The sequence below is a fragment of the Magallana gigas genome, chromosome 6 (assembly GCF_963853765.1).
Source record: "Magallana gigas chromosome 6, xbMagGiga1.1, whole genome shotgun sequence".
Lineage (NCBI taxonomy): Eukaryota > Metazoa > Mollusca > Bivalvia > Ostreida > Ostreidae > Magallana > Magallana gigas.
This window is the reverse complement of record NC_088858.1, coordinates 18553745-18578688: the sequence shown is the minus strand read 5'-3', so window position 1 is coordinate 18578688 and position 24944 is coordinate 18553745. Positions and strand designations below refer to the sequence as shown.

At 32.3% G+C, this 24944-nt stretch overlaps 1 protein-coding gene across 1 annotated transcript; it reads left to right on the top strand.

Moving 5' to 3' along the window:
• Positions 1 to 12506: 12506 nt before the first annotated feature.
• On the top strand, positions 12507 to 24348 carry LOC136276545 (uncharacterized). The gene is made up of 7 exons (XM_066088835.1): positions 12507 to 12768; positions 13009 to 13167; positions 15039 to 15124; positions 17927 to 17997; positions 18286 to 18383; positions 23445 to 23763; positions 23860 to 24348. Exons 1-7 carry the CDS (start codon positions 12618 to 12620, stop codon positions 23951 to 23953), a joined length of 978 nt encoding a protein of 325 aa, XP_065944907.1. The 5' UTR covers positions 12507 to 12617; the 3' UTR covers positions 23954 to 24348.
• Positions 24349 to 24944: the final 596 nt, after the last annotated feature.

The window sequence follows — 24944 nt, the reverse complement described above, 5'->3', positions numbered from 1 at the left end:
GATGACAATAATATCATCTAAGTAAATCAAACAAATTTCCCAGTTCAACCTGGCAAGTACAGTTTCCATAGGCCTCTCGAATGTTGCTCCAGCATTGCAGACACCAAACGGCATAACTCGCAATTGAAATAAATCTTTTCTTGTCGCGAAGGCTGTTTTCGGCTTATCCTCAGGTTTCATCTCTTCTTGCCAGTAGCCCATGCACAAATCGAGCGTTGAAAACCCTGATGCACCGCTCAGGCTATCGAGCATGTCATCAATGCGCAGCAAACGATAAGCATCTTTTAACGTTGCCAAATTTAAACGCCAATAATCTACACAGAAGCGTGTAGAACCATCTTTCTTCTTGACAAGAACAACCCAGGAGGCCCAGGGACTCGAGGAGGGTTCTATGACATTTTGCCGTAGCATATCTTCTACTAATTTATCTGCCTCTTCCCTCATCTGGACTGGCAGTCGCCTTGGTGGTCCCTTTATAGGACGAGCATATCCAGTGTCAATTCTATGTTTGACTACGTTTGCTCTCCCGAAATCGTTATCTGAACTACCAAACAAAAAGGCATAGTTCTCAAGAAGCTTATCCACTGCCTTTCTTTGCTCTTGATTCAACCTGTATTTCGTGACTTCACTCAGAGTTTCAAGTTCCCTTGACCAAGTCATTTGGTGGTCGGTCGCTTTTGTAGTCTCTAACACTTTTTCGACTGGCAACTTTTGTCCAATGTTAGTCACTTTATAAATTGTTTGAGGATCTTGTGAAAGATTCATAAACCGAACAGGTAGTTTCGTTTCATTGTTTACTAAAGTCCTCCCCACCAGACTTCTATTAGTCGTAATCAAACAGTCCTTTGGCTCTACGAGCCCCAAACCACAGCAAAGGTTTACGCCATCTGGCACGCACACATCACAAGTTGTGATGATTTCACTTCTAGCTGGAACAACGAATAATTCTGAAGCAATAACTTTGTAACACCATAGCGTACCTTCAAGCAACAGCGAGTGTTTCTCTCCGCCGATGCTTAATACCTTGTTAGGTATATCTAACGAACATTTATGTTCAGTCATGAAATCTAAGCCAATGATTCCATCTACAGTAATGTCTGATATTACTATTTGTGAAAGATATTCCCTATCGCCAAATTGAATATTTGCCACAATCTTTCCTAACACCCTCAAAGATCCGCCTTCAGCGGTCATAATCTCTTGCTTTACTTTGTCTATAGCAAAGGTGCCATTTGATTGTTGAACTTTGTCGTAAGCTCTTTCCGAAATCAAAGTAACAGTCGCTCCTGTATCTACTAACATTTTTATCTTAGTCCCGCCTATGCAGACAACGCTCGGTCTATTAAACGCCACTGAGGGTTGCTTAACCTCTTCCTCCGGTCTTGTCTTTGCTGCACTAACTGATGCAGGACGTGGCGCTCTAGGACCATAGTTGCTTTCTATTTGACGTTTTCTATTCTTTTGCTTTAATGGACATTGTCTGCTTATGTGGCCTTCTTCGTGGCAATTGTAACATTTTATTGTTTTTGGCAAGTGTCTTTGTTTACTGCCATTTTTGGCTTATCACCGTGAATCATCAGGCTCTCTCATTTCTCGTATTCCTGACTTTAAATCATTCAAAGAGCTCTGCAAGCTCTTTATCAATGTTGTCGGCATCATCATTTCTGGAGGAGTCACCATTAATTAGCCACACGCAAGTATGACTTCTGGTCTATTCTCCTGAAATCTGACTTTATGAAAGCCTCTAACTCTACTGCAAGCCTTATTTCATCGTTTAGACTCTCAGGCCTGACCTGTTTGATTCTAAGGCGCATATCCGCATCTACCAAAGCATCAATGAATTGTTCCTTTGCGAGCGTTTCCCTTAAGTCATTCGGTGCCGTCGGGTAAGCTAAATGTGCCAATCTCCTTATTGTCTGGCGGTTCATTTTCCCTTACATCTATTCGACTGTTCTCACGAAACCTCGGCGATGCCGTTAAACCGAGATCCTCTGGATATTCAGGGTCATACATTTGGTCATATTCTCTTCTTTTGAATCTGATTTCTGTTGGACCTTCAGACAAAATTCCAGAGTCGCTTTTCCGAACAGTTTGATGTGCTGGAGTCTAGGTCTGCTGTTTTATATCCTCTCTAAGTTTCATCGAGTGTTCAAACGTCGTCCTGTTAAGCTCCTCAAGCTCCGCTTCAATTCTCTCTATTTCCTCGGTAATGTTTTCCAATGCCATTTTATACAATACAACACAAGATTATTATTTAAAAAGATAAAAATTTAATGGACAAAATCATACAGTCAAACGTGGGTCCCAACGTGGGCGCCAAATTTTGTAACGTGTCTGCCTAACACGCTTATATATATTACGGGTCCCCTCAGATACCTTGCTGATGTTTTTGATTTTTATGATGATTGTTTAAGATGTATAATAATTTTCCTTGTCGCTTCCCTTGCGTTTATTGATTCAAAACGCAATTAAATATGTGAATGTATGGGCCTTAGCCGCACTCTATGCGTCGCTCCGACACACCCCGTCGCTTCTATCAGTCACTTCAAGCGACCCGTCGCATATATCGGTCACTTCAAAGCGACCCCACGAAGCACCATCGTAGCTGACAACAAATGTCTACCCGCTGAATCTAAAAAGCAACGCTCACGAGGACAAGTTACTTCTATACGCCAGTATTTATTTATTGTTCTGCAAATCGCTGAGCAATATTGACTAACGAACAATAAGCTTACCTGGAAGAATTTACTTCAGCGTCTACACTGCGACTGGCTGCAGACTCACGGCATCTCATATTTATACCCTTTGATCACGTGATATGAGATACTCGGAACAATTAAAGAGTCGGGCGTTTGTGACTTCAGAGTGGCTCTCGGTATTCATTAACCATTTTCAGTTACCATTTATGTTACACATACATCACCACTTATATTGATGTGTGAACCTTCAGTCCATTTGATGAAACGGTATTTTTGATACCCCATTTTAAAAACAACATGTTTTGTCACAACGGAGCACGGTAACATTCAAAACATGACGTCAATATGACACAGACACGCAGTTTACAGTAACACCCCCATCATTGTATATCGCTTATAGTATCTTGTGCCCATCACCTTACAATTTAAATCGCACTGAACAACTTAACATCATTTAAATTTGCTCACATTTGTTCGAGAACCATCAGTTAGTTCTCCAAAGTTATAATTTTCTTTATCTTGTGTCTCTAGTTTACAGTAATTAAGGGGAACCCTGAACGTCAGATGACACTATTTATTCTTTTGACCAAATATCTGCAGATATTCTATAATTTTCAACCGTTTGGTGTCCAAAATACAATTGCCATCCGAGCCATGACGTCCGGCAAGGACAATGTTTTCGGTCAATTTTAAAGAGGACTATCTGTCTTTATATTTACTTACTGATTTCTGTTCAACAAAACAAAATATGCCATCATTATTTGGTACATAGAATATAATGAAATACTTAATTTGAGGTTTTAATATTATTTGGTTTTAATCCCAATTTATAGAGATATTATTTTCAACATTATATGGTTTATTGTTGACATAACACAAAATTTGACCGAGCGACAGGACCTCATTTTTGCAGGATTAAATTCTAAATAATTCGAGGAAATAAAGGAATATATTAACTTAATTGACCTTAACTAGTTTGAAATTATTGCTTAATTATGCGTACCATATTTAATAATAATATGACATTAAGTAAAATAGCTATGGCAAAAGTCTTCGTATTTTTTATTGACCCTCTTAAATATTTGTGGATAAATAGAGAATATATTTTCTTAAAAGCTAAGGTTATATTGAAGTACATTTTGTAATATGTATTATTGATCGGTAATAATTACGTGTCATAACTGTACTTGTACAATTATCAGTCCGTAAATATATGTATTTTGAAGATAAAATGCATTACTATTGTAAATATTTTTTGTTGATGACTTTTGACCTAATTTTAGAATATTCAGAACATCCTGACATTGACGAGAACGTAGCTGTCATTGTGTGCGGACGACAAACCAAGTTTCTACGTCACTATTCTAACCAATACCAAGATATCAAACGTTGTCTAGGTATTTTTTTCCCTTAATTTGGATCACTTTTTTAATAAAAGAAAATAACATTTTGGTATGACAAATAAACTAATTTATGAATAAATCAACAGATCGTTTTTGATTTTTAGCATTTCATTTTTTTTCTAAATCATTCTATGTTGGCAATTTCAGATAATATTGAGTTTGGGGGACCTTGTCCTCTATCAGCAGTGTTTCTATTACTACATGGAGTCCTTGGACATTTCAAAAGTATCCGCCATACATTTGTTACATTTCGAAATTTATATTCTAGTTTCAATCCAATTTTAAATAAATGTATCTTTATATCATAATTAATTTTCCCTGCGTATCCAAATACAAAATTGCATATCATATCAAAAAATATTTGTAGATCATTCACCATCCATTGGAGATTTTCAAGTTCACCCAAGAATTATTCTCATTTCGAGCGGAAGGCCAACAGATATTGATGCCGATTGTTCACCTATGACGGGAAGTAGTGAAATATCGGCAAAAATTGTACTGTTAATTATAAGAAAAATGAAAATCAAAACTAAATACAAGTCAAAAAGGCAAACATTATGATCATTGTCTTGGTAGTGCTTTTCGGAAATATACTTGATTTAGATCTCTATAGCTAACAATACTTTTGACTCTTTCTGAACAATTTAGTTGGGTTTTTTTTAATTTGAAGATCCACATTACCAAACATATAAAAGAGAACCAATAGCTTGCAATGCAACAACATATTACAGTTATATATAACGTGATATCAGTAATAAACTGCCTTATATTTTATAAGGGAATGGACCACTTCGTAAAAGTGACAGGATGTATTGGAACAGTTCATCCAATTTTTTGTGTTCCAATAGGAGGGAATCCGGATTTGGTAAAACCATTATTTATTTATAGTTTGTCCCAAGTTTGTGTGTCCGTCACTTCAACAGGATTTTTAGACAGTGTTCCTGGTCAATTAACTACAAAAAAATTATTGTAAAATAAAAACTCAAGAACATATTCATTGAAAAGTTATCTGTTTTTAACCTGAGAAACTCACAGGAAAATAAATCTTACGGAGATTTATGATGGGGAAGTCATCTTTTCGCAAAATTTTAACGTTATGATCCGGGATACTTTCATATTCTTTTAGCCGTGTATTCAAACATGACAAACTACAGGGGGCGTTTTAAAGGTGAAATCTTGGGATTAATTAAATTAGGAACTAATGTATTTATGAATACCAAGAACTTTAAGAAAATGTGCGGCATGTCATTGGTCAAAGTAGTAAACTTGAATTATTTTATTTTTGAAATTTAGTTAGTTAGCTGTACATTTGAGAGAGAGAGAGAGAGAGAGAGAGAGAGAGAGAGAGAGAGAGAGAGAGAGAGAGGGGGGGGGCTAATGAAACGAACAATGAACAATCGAACAATAAATATTGTCAAAGAGAGTGTTGCAAATAAGCGGGAATACTCTCTAACGTGGAAAGGACCTTTAAATATTCGTATCGCTTTAGGAGTCTATCTAAATATATAGACACATTACGTAGACGACTATCTGTACATTGCGTTAGGAAGATGACCATTTCCCATTTATTCTGCATTGATGCGTACATTGTTTTAAAATCCCTTGTTAAGAAGAAAATGTTCATAATTCATGTTTTAACGGGGACTTCACACAGTAAGTAATGTTGAAAAAAATAAGCACGCATGCAAAATATTACATAAACAAGCGTTTGAATAACTTTATTCCGACATTATTAAATTATCCATATGCAAGTACATTATTTACCTTTTCATACGACTGAAAGAAAAATGTATTTAAAAAACTTCCTACTGTTTTGGGATTTGAACTCATTCAAAAAATTGAGTCGTTCACGGTTACAATCGATCGACTCTAACTGCGTAACCACTCGACAAATCTAGATATTACATAAATGGGGAGAATTTAATACAGCGTTCTTAGATATCAATAGTATTAATGACTTTTTCCCAAAAGTTAGATTTTTTAAAAATATGCCTGCATGAAACAAAAATCGGAAATGGCAGTTTTCAAGAAATTGTCTTACTCTAAACGTTTAGATTTAATTAATTTTGTTTCAATGAGGCAGTTTTTCAAAACAATGAGGATACCCCTTTTATAAAGCGTGAAATCTTTCACATTTGCCCGTGTAACCAATTTCAAATTTATATAATGTTCTTATGAAACTTGGTACAAACTTTCCAGATAAAATTTCATACTGCTTTATATACAAAGTTCCAAGCAAGAGAAGAATAACATCGAATTCTGTAACTTTGATTTTTCCATTTTATCTGCAATTCCTTTAGGGAAAATTAGCATAGGAACTGCGACACCTTTCGGGACAACCAGTCCCTTCTTTGGGACACAAGAACTAAATTACACGGGATAAGAACAAAGAAAAAATCTAGCACTACAAAAACTAATACTACCAAAAAACTACTAATTATATATCTTATCACTTGCAAGATTTGAATTAAGCAATTTATTGGTGGGGGGGGGGGGGAGGTCACCTCCGCCGAAGAATCAACAACCATTGTTCCACTATAAAGACAAAAAATTCAAGGAGCCGGTGAGGGAACATTTAAATATCAGAGGTCACAAATGGGAAGAAATGACAATAGTAGTTATTGACCATAATTCTAATTGGACGGACCTGGATAAAAAAAAAAGATAGATTTGATGCTCAGAGTCGAATCAATCACCCCTGATGGCATAAACAAGCACATTGACTTCATTAAAAAAACAAACATCGTATTTTAGCCCTATCACCTGATACAGTGGTAGCAACGTTATTGTTGACAAACGACACACACGATTCTGATACACGAACGATCACGCACGATACACGAACAATCACTTACTGAATTTTCATGATACACGTACAAAAACGATAAAACACGCAACCGAACGATTCTACACCATTAAACACACAAAATTAAAATTAATTTTTAAGACTAGAGTTAAGGAAACGTATTCCTTTATTTTGTATTGCTTTATGTTTGTGTTAAATAGCGGCATGTACTTTAGTCATGCACTGTTTTATATATTACGAGTAAACAATTTTACACATTCATACACAATTATATAGGATTCACACACAAATTAATGTTTTTGTCTCCATAACGAATATTAACTTCTATCATAAGTTAAAGAAACTTAAGTGTAAATGGAATGAAGATAATGCATAAACTACATGAAATTATTTACATACGAGTTGACTGTTTACATAATTCAATTCCCTTACGTACGATTTAATTATGCGGGATATACAGGTAAATTTGTTACCTTTTTCCATAGAATTTCGATTTTTCACATCCAATATTTTCGTTATTTACAGTACATAACTGATTCATTTCTATATATTCTAAATTTTAAAGCGTCTAAATAAATTTTATTTCAAACAAATGTTTATACAATGTACCAGATAGGAATACGTATCGTATTGTCATTTGTCAAGAAAAATGTTGGGAATAATCATTCAGTTTAAAACGGGGAATGGGTAAGCTTGACAATTTCATTCAACGTGTCGCTCTTGTTAATATGATTAAATTTATGTGTCAAGACACAAAGGATGCTTGATATAGGCTGATTTTTTAAATTATGCAAAACTAACTTGACTGGACAAAGGATTGAATGAGTTATGGAAATACTTACTAAATGTATTTAACGACGACAGAGAAAATGGATGTTAACAACTGTCAATGTTCTTCTATATTAAAAGAAAGTTTTAAATTCACATTGTTTGACAAAAACTACTTGTCGTTGTTTTAAGAATAAATCCTGGCATTCCGTAAAAATAGTTACAAAACGAAAAAACCGCACGATCATGCACGAACACGCACGGTAAAAAACGCAAACCAATTTTTCTGATACACACACGATCCCGCACGTTACACGAACGATCACCCACGTTACACGAACTATTTAACATTTAACACAATTGGCTTCTCAACAATAACGCTGTTACCACTGTACCTACATGTTTATAGTAATTTTTTTTCTCAACTATGCCTCTCTCAGTTTTTAGTTTCCTTTACATTTTTTTTTCATTTGTTAATAATGATCATAAATATATATATTTTATTTTTATTTAAATTGTTCCCTCTTCTTGAATTCAAACTCTGCTTCATCCGTATATTATTAAATATTTCGGATTTAAACTAAAGCGCCGTACGACCTGACATCGGTGGTTTAAATTTTCCATTATTGACTCGGACGTCAATTTGAATTAGCTTGATTAACTCAATCAGACGTGAAATTGACATTTACAGTGTAATTGATTACTCCAGAGAGATTGGCCGCACATCCGACTTTCTGTCAAAAATTAAAAACTGTATTAAAATTTAATGTAGTTGCTACTTCTGTTATAGTGTCTATGTAGTTTTAGTTGTAGTGCATTTTTTTTCCTTTGTATTAATCACAATTTATTTATTGTGTTTGAATAACTGAAGACGTGACTGTTTGACCCGAAAACTGAACAATTTCAGTTGTTCGTGTCGATAGCGATTCAATATTTATTGGGTAAATATAGATCTATATATATACTAGATCCGACACTTTAAGGATGCCTAGTGTTGTTGATTTTATTTAATGCTTTATATATATATAAATATAAATATATATATATATATATATATATATATATATATATATATATATATATATATATATATATATATATATATATATATTGTTTAGACTATATTAGAGTTTCTTAGCGGCCAGTCACGAGGAGGAAAGGTGGTTTATCCGGACAAAGCTAAGCAGATTGCAAAATGTTCGCAGAATCTGGTAAAATTTCTAACAAATATTTTCAGTGCCAGTCAAAAAAAATGATAAGATTCTTCCCTTATGTAAATTATTTCTACCTTTTTTTTAAATAAATACTTGGTGTAAATGCATCAAATTTTTAATTCCGCAATGATACACTTTTGGACAACTATATGCATTTTAAAATGTAAAGGATTCGGCAAGTTACTAACCTATGACATGCACAACACTGGTTTACATTTTGCCGTTCTACAATGCGTATTAAACATAGAGAGTGAGTAAGAAAAAATATATAACGTATAAATTGATCTTTCTTAATATATTGGTCAAGAAGGTTTGCATTATAAAGAAATGAATTTCCTCCTAAAAGAGTTTACATAACTTATATTTAGATATTCATCCTTGAATGAAAATTCCATTTCTCATTTTTTTTATATATGTTACATGTACAATAATTATTGAAGCCGAGTCTTTTTTTTCTTTCTTAGATATTTTGATAAAAGTTTTTGCAAATAGTTTGACTACTCGATCTTTTTCAGATAAAAAAAAATAATTTATTTACAACCCCAATTTCCTAGAGTATCGTCTTGAAAGTTTTCAATTTTTCCTATGGGACCTAATAGGAATTCGTTGTTAAAACGCTAAATTTGCATGTTTTTCCCATTTTTTTTTTGTATTTCTGCCTTAGAAATTTCATTTTCTTACAAATCTATGAAAACTCTCGTAAAAAGTTACCAAATAGTAAAAACAATGTTTATTTTGTGGTTTGGTTTATAGATAATTTAAAAGTTGATTTCTTCCGCGAAATAATTGGCATATTGAAGTATATATTGTCTTATAAAAATTGATTTTTAACAAAAAATACTTTTAAGATGCTAATATGTTTTTGTTAATGCTATGCCAATAAATTTATAGCTTAAATAAATCGCCGCTTCGAATAATGAGCTGATGATACTTTATCTGTGGCTCTATGCATAGTTTAAATACCAGTTTAAAAACGATGATGCGTAAGCGCCATTATAGGATTTTACTCATCAGATTCATAAAAATGCCAATTTCACAACTAATACATATAATTTTGTTACATATGATGTTAATTTTATATAAAAAGCCAATTAAAAAAGTCATTTCTTTGGCGGCATGAAAATAAAAAAAAATGTGTAAAGTAATGCACACTTGAATTAAAATCGGCCTCGTTAATTATGACATTCATTCAGCTAATTTTAGTTTAATTGTCAACTGCCTAGTTATAAGCTACGTAGAATTTGAAATTTCCTTATCTTTAAACTTATCGTGTTTTTGTGCTTTTTGAGGTTTAAAAACTGGTAACCACTTAATATAAGCATTGCTGTTGTTTAAATTATAGGTTATTTGTAAGAGTTTCTTGCATTGTTTCAAATGATTTCGATATTAACATTGTAATTACGCTTTACAATTGGCTATTGATACCGTTTTAATGGTACAGTGCTGCTATCGTGAAAGTTGACAAAACTATCCTATCCTATCCTATATCCTGTATCCTGCATCCTATCCTGCAAATAAGCTCTATCCTATCCTATCCTATCCCATACTTTCAAAATATAGGAATGCAAGTTAAATGAAACGAACTTTAAAAATAAAATGATTTAATCAATTAATGTAGTACTCAAAATGAATAATTAAATCTTAAAACCGAATATTCATCGAGCGGGATAACTTACTTACCTGTGCTACGGTAAAATTAAATCGTACGCGGGATGGACATAATAACGTAAACAAACAGGTAAGCGATTAGATTTTTGATTTAAATATATTTATGCATGAAAAACAGATAAATACCTTCGATGCACTTATTGAGGAACTGTTTAGTCACATATTTTTATCAAATTATTTTATTATCACATATAACTGAGCGTAATTCTCATTATTCGAGCGATTCGTTCGGCGATAAATGTAAACACGATCTGAAAATAAATAATTCCTTTAGGAAGTTTATATCGTTTATAGTGAAACCACTCGGAGTTATTTTTAAAGTATAAATTCTTAAGCATTTATAGCTAGCTAACATTTATTAATTCGATATGTTCAGGTTAATATCGGACAGAAATATGCGTCCCTGTTATTGGGCATCGAAGAAATTATATGAAACGTGAATCACTGTCTGATTCTTGAATACATGTTTATCTTTTAAAATGCCGAATAAGTCGTTTATAAATTCAAGCTTTTATTAATTTGCAGACTTTAAATGAAGTAAATACAGAAATCTATTTCTGACGTTATCAAATGTTGCAACGAATTCTCGCAGTAACTCCGTCCTTGCGTACGAATTGACAAAGATGTAGCGCCGACATTTTAGCGCGCATTAATGTTATGCACCCCGTTCTTGATATAATAATTATTCTTAAATGGTTTAACTTGTAAAACGTATTAAATTGACACTGAAAATACATTGTTTAGCCAATTTTCGTTTCGCAAGATAACTCTGAAATTTATACTCGAATCTGATTGGCTACAGGATGCAGGATAGGATAGGATAGGATAGGATAGAACTTAACTTTTATATTTCTATCATGTATCGTGCATCCTGCATCCTATCCTATCCTATCCTTGTCAACTTTCAGGATAGCAGCACTGTAATTCAAAGTTGAATCATCATTCAAACTTAAAATGATTTTTACGTATTTTATAATCATATTTATTATCTAATGTACTATAAGTTTGTCAATTAAAAATAATAATTACTACATGTAATAAGACTTCTTACAACCACAGAAAACAGCTGCAATGCTATTGTATACAATAAAAAATGACGGCAATGACAGAGAGAGAATTTTGACGTCATTGGTGTGCACGTGTCCGGAGAGAGAGTTTTCGGAATTGGATCAGGTTAAACATATTAACAACATCTATCTATAGATCGATCTATCTATCTATCTATCTATCTATCTATCTATCTATCTATCTATCTATCTATCTATCTATCTATCTATCTTTCTATCTATCTCTCTCTCTCTCTATCTATCTCTCTTTCTATCTATCTCTCTTTCTATCTCTCTCTCTCTCTCTCTCTCTCTCTCTCTCTCTCTCTCTCTCTCTCTCTCTCTCTCTCTATCTATCTAACTTTAAATATGTAGCATGATCAAATTATCAATAATTACTTTGAAATCTAAGGAAACAAATGCAATTACAATTACCTTCATCTACAAATTTAATTAAATAAATAACAGTCACTTTGATAGAGTAATAAATTTTACATAACAAGAAAGATATACAATAATACACAAGTTACTTGCAGTAAGTTAAGTTAGATCGTAAACAGACATAATAATACTATTTTTGTCATTTATCAAATCATATTTGCATTTAATCATCATCAGACTTTTAATAGTATTGCTAGTCAGAGAACAGCATTCTGGCCTGAAAACTTTGCCTGCAAAGTAATTTAAATGTAATTTAAAAGTAATGGTCATTACAGGCATTTTTTGGAAGTAATGAATTACATTCCGTTTCCTTGTAAATGAAATATAGGTGCATCACACATTACATCAAATGACTTTAAAAAAAAATGTAATGATTACAATGCATTACCATTGTACATATAATTATTAACCTTACTGCAGGTCTGAGTTCGATTTTAAAAAAACAACAACACCGCTTTAACGTATTGTTTCTTTACACGATCAAGTGTAACGAAAACTAATTCATATAATTATAGAATGACATCATTGAACTGTGTTTGAGGAAACCTTTGTACTGTTCGCTGAAGGATATAATGAAAGAGATTGAAAATGAACAGCAGCTTTATATTGAAAGAGATCCCCGTATGCTTCCGTTGGGTTCAAGGGTAAAACGTGGACGTGATTGGCGGTGGGGTGACCAAGATATGCTTGGTCCTGGAACAGTTGTTGGACACTCTACAAATGGTTAACATTACAGTTAACACAATAAATGGAATGCCCTACAATTAAAACAATAATATTTCATATGTATTTTGTTTCTTTTCTCCTACTGTGTTACGTACAAACGTATAACTAAATGTTATTTATAAATAACACAATTTATAATAATTATGATTTTAATATAACTATAAAATAACGATTATAATACAACAATTAATAATCAAGTCTAATATATAAGTAATATTATAATTTTGATTCCAATAGTTGGCTGGTTGTGTATTGCATGGGACAAAAATAAGAAGATATATCCATACAGATACGGATCAAACCCTATCGAAAATAATAGATATGATGTTAAGGTTTGCGATGAACCGAGAATACTGGAAGATGAACTCATTGCTCCGGGTTGTTTAGTCACTCGAGGTACGTGATAACCTTAGGATTCGTTTCAATATCAAACATTTTTGTTTTATTGATTACTAGACTTTGACCCGTGCATGCGCGGGTTGACATTGCGTATTATGTCTGGCATTTACGAAATAGATGCATCAAATTTGCACACAATGTTGACATTCAGAACTCTCGGAAGATTTCATATTAAACGCACTGAGTTAGAGTTATCTCCCGTATTTTCTTTCATAAACACAATATATAGAAAATTCTTAATGAAAATTTACACGTATTTGTATTATCGTTTTTTTTAGTTTATCCATGCAAATGTAATATTGTGGGAACATAAACTAAAGAGCATCCCCTGATTTAAAGTGAATGTAATGCGCATGCGCAAGATTGTAAAATCCGAAAAAATCAGACGATTTCCGGATTTTTTAAAGGAATTTTCGTTGATTATTAATTATCGAAGCCTGATTGAGAAAAAATAAGAATAAATTGGTAATCTTCAAGTACCAATGATGTTAAAAATATATAAAACAAAAGACAGTACTCGTCCATTTTCTCGGTATTAAACCCCAAAATGTCGAGTCTATTATTTTAATATAGTAGTATAGATAGTACATGTAGTTGTGGATGTGTTTGTTTTGTCATTGTGTTGTTGTTTTTACATTAAGTGTAAGTGTGCAGTGTAATTTTGTAAAGTGTAATGACCTTTTTTTAATTTTCTTTTCGTGTTGTTTGCTTTTCTTAAAGTATATCAACATTTAGATGTCCTCTTACACATGTATTATTTTTGCAGCAACTTTCTTGCCTCGTAAGAGAGATATTCTGCTAAAAATAACACCTGTTTTCTGGCATTATGATTTTTTTTGACGATTTCTGTTTTCTGCAAAAAATAATTTGATAGAGTTTATTTGCATTTGTTATAAAATAAATTTAGGTATAGAATTAAATTTAAAAATTACTAAAGCATTGGCCCGTTAACCTAAAGATATACTTTTTTGAAAATGTAATAAGACCAAGACTTCAAATTTTAGATTTAAAAAAAAAAAATTTAATCATATATTCTATGTACACATGATACTATAAATAAAACAGCTACTACATTTTGTTTTCCCTCGGACTGAAATGTCACATTTTCATTGGATTAAACATGGCACGTGATTGCCTCATATATCTCTATGTAGGTTCTGTGAGGATTAATATTAGGCAATATGGCCGTCATTGGCCGCCGCCTCGCCTATTCATCTCGATATTTCATATTATTTAACACAGAAATCGTGTTTAGTAAGTCATTAAAATATTTAGAGTAGTGGCCCTTTGGAATTATTTTTTAAATTAGAGTAGTTGCCCTTTGAATATTGACGTCACATTGTTGTGTCTGGAGCAGAACAAAATGGCAGCGTCTAAATTTGCTCAAATCTCTGCAGAAGTTTAAAATTGAATAGCAACAAAACATTGTAAGTAATATGGCTGAAGCAAAGATTTTTTAAGCGTATTTAAAAGGTGGTATTGATAATTTTGAAGAGTTTAAATGAGTTTAATTGGACGAGATGTAAGGCATCTTGTACATGGCTTTGCGTAGATCACCGCTATTTGTGAATGAATATGTCACTTGATAGTCCTCTGGAAAACAAAACACTTATTAGGTTAGTTACTGACTCACTACGGAAATGTATTGGGTTGATCAATCTCATAGACGGCTCGGCTTCGCCTCGCCATCTATGAGATTGATCAACCCAATATATTTCCGTAGTGAGCCAGTATAACCTAATAAGTAATAATGTACCGTTTGGTATAGCCTATATTTTGCTTGTCATAAAATAAAATTGTTTTGCAAGCAACATATATGATCTAAATATTCAGTAATAAAGTTTATGTTCGCTATTTGTATTTTCTAGGACCGGATTGGGAATGGGGTAATCAAGATGGAGGTGCTGGAAACATTGGAACGGTTCTTAGGGTAGATGATAATGGAGAGATTCTTGTACGTACTTTGCAAACGTTTTTGTTATATTACGAATAGGGACCATTGTCATGGAAACATGTTTTAATTTCATTTTTTAGATAACTATTTTTTTTTTAGATAAAATTTTCCATTGTTTTTTCTCTTAACAGATACAATATAAAACCCCAATATTTTGTATGTTGGCTTACAACTAGCAATCAAGTTTTAAAAAAAGGGCAACTAGTGGGACATATACTGTAAACAGGCCAAAGAAAAACAATAGAGACTTATTATCGTAGCTTAAAATGTTCTTTCGGAAAAATAAGTAACTTTCAAGATATAACACACAATCGTCGCCAAACAAAGCAAATATTAAAAAAATGCAACACTTTCACACAAGGGAAAGCTTTTAAAAATAATTGTGACTCGTTTATAAATAATCGCAAATTAATGCAAAACCTTCCCGATCAAACACGAAACTTTGACATTTAAAAATAATTAGAAAATATACTGGTAAGAAAAGTAACTTCCGCGATATAATGCTAAAATTTCAAAAAAGCAATTTTTTGCAAATAAATGCAATTGTTTCGCGAATTAACGCGAATCATTTGCAAAGTAATGCGTTACAATTACATTTCTTATCACCATACACTGTAGGAAGTAGACTTTATAAATTTAAAAGAAAAAACACTCAATTTGGTATTTATTGTTTTTAAACAGGTTTTTAAATAGGGTACACTTTTGTTGCCATTTGCTTACCCGTTTCACGAGAGATTGGTTCTCTAAAAGTGTAGTTTTGAATGACTTTATCTCCCTAATATTTCAATCAAAAGTGTTTTTGTAAATATCTAATATGTTTCAAAACCATAATGTTTTAGTCGTGTAAAAATGGTATGTTGTATGAACAGGAGTAAATCTTTGATAAATAAGGGGCCGTAATTGTACGTTTTGCTTTTTAAAATATTATTTACATTGTCTATACTAGTGATTTAACGAATTGTAAAATTAAGAAAAACTGTGTTATTTCCAAATTATTGTACTTCCATGTTAAATACTGAAATCTGATTGGTTTAGACGCAGTCGATAATCCGTTCTATTACCCTCAGCGTTAGCAACACACTTAGCAACGGGTAACACTATATAAATAGTGCCTGTTTGGGACGGTAACAGTTGAAATTGACTCCCCGAGGAAACCATTGTCAACCGACGCGAAGCGGAGGTTTACAATGGTTTTCGAGGGGTGTCAATTTCAACTGTTATCCTCCCAAACAGGCACTATTTATTTTATTATACTGAATGTCTATATTTTAGAGATTTTTTACTGCTTTTATATAGAAATGACGTGAATTCCACGGCGAACCGTACGCGCATAATTTGCGCGCATGTAACAATTCGTTGTGTTACCCGTTGCTAAGTGATTTGCATAGTCGATGGACTATTCGCTGCTCTTTTCAACGCTGCTCTTTGTAACGCACTTATAAATATATATATATAGAGAGAGAGAGAGATGTATTAACAGAAATACACGTGACATGTATTTTTTTTCTACGATGCTAGGTACTTCAAAACTGCATCAACCATAAAAATTATTACTTAAACATTATTTGAATGTGCACTTGTTACAGTGGTAACAACGTTATTGTTAACAAGCCAATCGTGTTTAATAGTTCGTGTAACGTGGGTGATCGTTCCTGTAACGTGCGGGATCGTGTGTGTCTCAGGAAAAATAGTTTGCGGTTTTTTTCGTGCGTGATCGTGCGGTTTTTTCGTTTTGTAACTTTTTTTACGGAATGTCATGATTTATTCTTAAAACAAAGACAAGTAGTTTTTGTAAAACAATGTGAATTTTAAACTTTTTTCTATAGAAGAACATTGACAGTTGTTATTAGTTAACATTCATTCTCTCTTTTGTGGTTTAATACATTTATCAACTTCCACAGCTCATTCAATCCTTTGTTCGGTCGAGTTAGTTTTGCATAATGTTATAGTTAGCCTATATCAAGCATCCATTGTGTCTTGACACATAATTTTAATCATATTAGCAAGAGCGACACGTTGAATGAAAGCGGTCAAGCTTACCCACTCCCCGTTTTAAACTAAACGATTATCCCCAACGTTTTTCTTTCAAATGAGAATACGATACGCATTCCTATCTGGTACATTGTGTAAACATTTGTTTGAAATAAAAAAAATTTATAGACGCTTTAAAATTAAAAAAAAAATAGAAATAAATCAATTATGTACTGTAAAGAATGAAAATATTTAATGTGTAAAATCGAAATTATATGGAACAAGGTAACAAATTTACCTCTAACCCGCATAATCAAATCGTACGTAAGGGAACTGGATTACATAAACAGTCAACTCGTATGTAAATAATTTCGTATAGGTAATGCATTATCTTCATTTTATTTACACTTAAGTAATTATTCGTTATGGAGACAAAATAAATGAATTTGTGTATAAATCATTATTTTTTTTTCTGTATGGGTGTGTAAATTGTTTACTCGTAAAATATAAAACAGTGCATTGCTACTGTACATGCCGCTTTTCAATAAAAACACAAACACAAAGCAATTCAAATTAAAGCAATACGTTTTCTTAAATCTAATCTTAAAAATTAGATTTGATTTTGCGTGTTTAATGGTGTAGAATCGTTCGGTTGCGTGTTTTATCGTTTTTGTTCGTGTATCGTGAAAATTCAGTAAGTTAGTGATCGTCCGTGTATCGTGCGTGATCGTTCGTGTATCGTGCGTGATCGTTCGTGTGTCAGAAACGTGCGTGTCGTTTGTCAACAATAACGTTGTTACCACTGTATTATATATCAATTCATATTTCTAGGTATATTGGAAACATGGCAGTTGTCACCAGTACAGATATGGATACGACGATAAGATTGATTTGCAGCTTTGGTAATATTTTATGCTAGAAAATTTACAACATGAATTTGAAAAAGAAAAAAAACCGTATCAATTGGCCAAGGGAAATATACTGATTCAATGCACCTATTCATTTAATGAACTAACAAGTAAGAAAAAAAGATAATCCACTCTATTGCATGTAAAAAGTGTTTTACATTATAAATATCGCTCTGTTGATGTCAAATATGCATCTTTGTAAATATAACAGTGTTGTAGATTAGTCTACATTTATTGCAATCGTACCCTGACTTTATATGCAAAAGCCATAACTTTCTGTAGTGATCCATTTTCTCCGGAAAGCGTCAGATTTCTTAAAAGGTCAATGATAGCAGCTATAGAAAACCATCCGGGAGAAATAAATGTCTCTAGTGAGAAAGGTATTTATACTTATGTAACTATGTAGCCATTGTACTGTTTCTTTAAACGTTTAAATATACGTGCATTTTCTGTTGATTTTTGTATGCAAATACCTAATTTACGCAATACTGATGTAAAGATCATCCTAAACAAAAACAATCATGATTGCTAGACAATTAACGGCTTTAATTTTTCGACTCTCGGTTGAACTGGTAAGCTTAAAAAATTGAATGTGTATTTGAGGCATATGCATAAAATTTCATGTGAACACCGATGTTTTAAGTCAGGTGCACAAGCATGTATAATTATTGTACAAATGATTGCATTATGATACTATATAAACCAACAACTATTGTTCATAATAACGCATAAAAAAATATCAGGCAAATCTTCGGTTACAAGTTACCGCTTTGTTTCTCAAGCTACGGACTAGTTTATTACGGAACCCATTCTGGGAAGCAACAATTGAGTCATCTATGTGTAACATTCTGTGTATACTTTAGTTTATTTATTAGGTATTTTATATATATTTAGATGAAAATCTCAACTTTTATATCATAAAAGTATATACAAATATAAAGTTATCAACTTACTGTTTTACATTAGGAGAGAGAGAGAGAGAGAGAGAATGCAAATTGCTTACATTAATTTGTATTGTTAAATTTACATACTTTAATAACTATCATTTCCAGTTTATGGTACTTTAAACAATTTCATAATAAAAACAGAGAGAGAGAGATCAGAGATATAGAGAGAGCGAGAGAGAAAAAAACCAAAAATGTCAATTTTTTTTACCAATATGTATTATAATTTAAGCTTATTAGGATGTACGGTAGAAATGTCACAATAATTGTTCTCCTTCTCTTGGTGCACGGTGTTTAAGGCTTAGAGGTTGGTTGTCGTGAAATACTCATCTTTCTCAGTGTCCCCAAGTCCTCTACAATAAAAACAATGCAGGCAGTTAATTTCTGTATCATGCAAATCTGTGAATTAAAAAGGATAAAATGTATACAAAAAGACAACAAATGTGAAATAAAGACAAATATAGTCATATTTTTGGACTGAACTGAATTTATATTCACTTCATTATTGACAAATATAACAGTTCTGACTACAAATTTTGTTTAAAATGGACATAATCAGAAAACATGTACTGATTTATGTATACATGTATGTACCCTGTTGTATGCATATGAGTCTAATTAATATGAGTTACATGCATATTGATATAAAGATGATGATTTTGGTATAAGCAGAGCAGTTCACATCGAGGTGACATTAAACTCTTTATAATTCAGTAATGGTGAATAATCAGGTTTTTTGATTGATTGATTGTTATAATAGTTCCCTTGAAATTTTCAGGTAATTTTAAAATATTTAGTCTTAAAGCATAAGAATGCTCTGTTATATATTGTTTGTGAAATACCATGATAATTTGAAAAATTGTCACCACAACTAAAAATACCCAACCTTCAGTGAAAAAAAAGTAATAGAATCACACCTTATGCGAACAAAAGAACCTCTCTATTTCACTTCTGGTCTTGGTATGCATGTTGGGTTAAATTTCTCCTCAGCTGCAGTTTGTGGGCCTCATGAGATACATGTATGGCTTTGGTAAAATTAGGTACCAAGCACAGTAAGTGTCACCCGGCCAGCAGAATACTTTTTTCACACCTGCCATGTTCTCCATCTTTAATTTCAAATCTTGAAATTAATAATTCTTATATTCAAAAATAGAGAACAAATGATTTTTTTAAATTATAGAGATACTAAAAAATTGTGAGAAATATATTATTAATAATGTAAAATACATATAAAATATATACACTTAAAATGTGTGCATCATGATAGGGATCTGCCCAGTGAAATGAAATAAATCAGGTCAAATTTAAATATCAATTAATTTAATAAATCAATAAAAACTATATGGAGTTTTAGAAATTAAATGCTTCAAAAGATTTTAATGCAATTATTTTTAAGAAATTTAATATAACCAAATGGATAGTTTTAGTATTTTTCCATTGCTTGACTGAACATAACATTTATTTATAGATGTTTTAAAAATAATCATGATCCACCACTTGCATTTTGTCAAAAGGGAGATAAATCTTAATATGCAGTAACCAGCATTGAAAATAAAATTATGCTAACATGTTCACTCAATATTCATCTATCAAGAAGCTAAAATTCTTTTCTTATTGATGTTTTAAAAATTCAAGGAAAAATTGTACAATGTTTTTGTACTTACAGTACCCATTTCACTGATAATTTTGGAAATTTTTGTTGAATGTGATAAGTGACAACAACAATATAACCAATGTGAAGGTCAAAAAAGGAAAAACATACCTTTTTTTCTGCTGTCAGACTTTTCCAATGAAGGGATCCTTTACCATAAGGGATATGAACCATATGCAAAATCCTTCTTCCATAACTATATCACACAGATTACTGAAACTTTTTATGTCAAACCGGTTGCTTTTCCGTAGTTTTAATCATATGTAAGATTTTTTAAACTTTAAAATTTTTAGAAAATGCTTCTTTGACCAACTTTTTCAGTTGAAGTGACAAAAACATTACACCGGCGGCCATATTTAATCACTGTGTTAAATCTTTAACCAAGGTACTGGGGGTGGATTAAAGTTAACACAGAGTTAACACATGGTTAAACTCAACAAACTTTTGAAAAACGTTTAATCATGTGGTTAACTTTAACACCGAGTTAACACGGTGTTAGAGTTAACCACCTTTCGAAAAACCGGGCCCTGCAGTCCTCTAATTATTATTTTAAAAATACAATAACTAGTAAGTAGTTGAGGAAGAAAATGTACCTATATGCTCTCATAGGGGGGGGGGGGGCGAAAATATAGGGAATTGGAAGTTAACCGTGTACCCCTACCAAAATGTTTAGTTTTATATCGTAGGATTTTTTTATTCTCGGTAAAAATAGTATTGCATAAAAGTACAATGTCAAATATTACGTGTATGCAAAAATAAGTGTAAAATTCGAAAAATTTACAATACATGTATTATCTTTTTGTTATTCTACCGAGAGGCCATATGGCACAATATCTTTTGGACGCTCATTTCAAGTCATTGTTGCTCAGGTGAGCGATGTGGCCCCATGGGCCTCTTGTTTTCTCTTTAGCTATTATTGCGGTTAGATGAAACAGAACAATTATATTTGTATATGTATATCGACCGTTATGGTTAATCGACAAGTTTAAGCCCCTTTCACAATTGACGCACGAGCAGAAGCCTCAAAATATCCGTGCGACCGACAAAATTAGATATGGGTCGTAATGAACTGTTGCCAAAATAATTACATTGGAAAAAATACTTGTACGAAACTCACAGGATTCAGAGAGACCAATGTGCAATGTAATCGCATTGAAATCTTGCAATATTCCTTGTTTCTATATGCGACTTTTGTACACGTACAATATAAGCAAGTGTTTTAAGATAATGCGATCCGCATGAAAGACCAGATGATCGGACAATTGAACGAGTGCCAATGCGATTAGACGAGCGGCACTTGTCCGGTCATACATGTACACTTCATCGTTGGAATGCTCGTACGAGTCAGAGTGGGTATTTATTCCGCACGTTTCCGGTGCTCTTCAGTACAGTAGACATAGCTGATTGCAAGAGAAGATAATGTTCAAGACGATGACAAAAACAAAAGCCAAATGCAAGGTCAACTGTTACTTGAAGCAAATATGCTTTTATAGTATATACTATATTAGGAAACTACTCACTCATGTTCTATTTTCGCTCATTCCGCTCTTTTTGTCAGTCAGCAGATTAAAACTTGGCGAATTCCAATGTCTCTTTTTACCACAAATGGGACAAATTCAAGAGGCAAAACCGTAAATAAAAGCAAAAATATCACGGAGCGAAAATAACCCAGTAAACTATCCAGTATGTACTAGTGGCAAAGCATGGAAACTGAAATCGATAAATCTTGCAAAGATAGTAAACCTCTACAAGATTACATGAGACACGTTAACAACAGTCTCATAGTCGCACAACACACGCATAAAGAGCTGCGCTTCATCATCTAACGATCTTTAATAATCGTACATCGCTCTTTCAAGTACATGAAACATTTGAACATGTTCGTACTAATGTTCGTGCGTTGCATTGCAATACTTTATGTCACATTCGGACGCATCTGAATAGTATGCATGCCCACTTTTTTAGGAGACTTGATGCGACCACATAACGCATGCAACGGATGCAAGAGCTCGTGCGAAGCCAAATGATTCCGATCAAAAAGTGTTGTAAAGTGCTCGTGGTCCAATTAAGAAAGGGGTTTTAAGATGCCTAGTGTTGTTGATTTTATATATATATATATATATATATATATATATATATATATATATATATATATATATATATATATATATATATATATATACTGTAGAGGCACATATTTTTTTTGGGGGGGGGGGTCAAAATTTCGCTGTTTTTGAACAGAATATAATTCCGGTGGCATTTAATTTCGTCATATCGTAACCATTTGTATTCATTTATAATTTGGTTAAAAATTCGTCATGGATTTAATTTCGTAGATTTTTACTGCCAACGAAAATAACGAAATGAAATCCTTAACGAATATTTCTGCTTCTATATATATATATATATATATATATATATATATATATATATATATATATATATATATATATATATATATATATATATATATAAATATATATATAAGAGGGCGAGTTATTTACATGCATTCAAAGTGAACTTGAATAATATACGATTTAATCTTAAATTTACATGTGTGACCAAGAAAGCTATGAGAGCATAAGTTGGATATGATGTTATTATTGACGTTAATCAGTTGTATAAACATATTTCAAATTTTCTTTTTATATGAGCATATCGCGTATAAAAAATTCTAAAATATGCATAGGTACCAACCTTGATTAAGAAAAGCGATGATTTTAGTTTAGTTAATTGCTCACATTTGATTAACTAATTTTTTTTTAAATTTACAATACAAAAAAATATATAACGGTGTTGGATAAAATATTTCATACAATTCAAAAATTTATATCTCTTTTTCATAGAGTTTGAGGATACACATTGTCTCTCTAATGATACAAATGATGAAGCTGGCATGACAACTTCAAAGGATTCAAACGTAAGGCCAACCAGTATCCTACAAGTGACAAGAGGGAAGTACTTCAAAAATAGTACAAAAGAGGCTATTCAATCACCAGACATCGACACAGATGGGCCAAACTATTCAACAGTCAATCAGTGGTGGTGGTGGAAGGATAGTGAAGGAAAATGGAATCCACACACTAAAGAAGCAAATTGCAAAATTAATAAATGTTACAAACGTGATCCGAAATCAACCGTTGTTGTCATGATCAAGGACCAGGCGTATGTTGATTTTTAATTCTTCTGTGGTGCAATGTTTTAAAAGATTTAATATATAAAGATTGATATAAATCAATGCTAATAATGGATTTAATTTAGTTACAGGGTTGTGATGGCAAAGAACATTCAGATAAACCTGACAACAAGAGCTTTCTCTGATGTTAAATTAGCGAAAAAAGACAATTTTTCATAGATATCACATCCTTAGATTACAGACCGCTATATATTTTGTATCAGATGTTTTTAAGAAAAAGTTATGGAATAGATATATTCATTCATAACAACATACACAATAATGATTTAATATTAATACTGTTAGGATCGTTTGCGTGATTTCGAAACACGGCAATTACTAGTATACTGTTATGTTAAACGTGATTCAACACATGCAGAATTATGTTGAAAATAAGTCAATTTTGACATATTTCAAATGTATGATTTTTAAAAAGGTGTATATTAAACGATCATATAATACTGAGTATTCTAAATAATATGCTATTCTGGGTGCTCTATACGGGTATGCATATACCCGAATGGAGCATCAAGGAGAGCGTTTTACCGTTTATTATATTTACATCTTCCGTTTTACTATTTCATCAGTTATCCGTGATTAGTGAGTAAATAATTATCATAGCTGATAAGAATGTTACACATAAGGAATACTTTATGTTCCACTTATGTGTTGGAAGGGGGGGGGGTAAATTTCGTAACCACAACTCCTTGAATGTCTGGGGTCAGTCCATACAAGTCCGTGCTTTGATGTAGCCCTATTTAAAAAAAAAATAATACACGAACGGATACCAAAAAAGTACAAAGAAGACATTGGTTAATTATGTAATTTTTCTAAATTTTTCTATTCAATTTAAGTTTTTATTTACAAAGTGAAAGCTAAACATTGCATCTAAAAGCAGTTTAATATATATATTTTTGTGTCTGAACTGGCCTGGATCGGGTAGATTTCTGTCGGGTCATGCATGTATTAATTACAATAGATTTTAGTAAGAAATACAAAAAATATGTGTGGATGCGGCTGAATCAGAAAAGAAGTGAAACAATTATGCGCTTCAAAATTATTGAAACAATTTTTATCACATGCATCACATGCAACAGCATCATAGTTGAAATCTAATAATACGATATATTGAATCCTATAATAAGATATAAATCATAATTCGTGCCATACA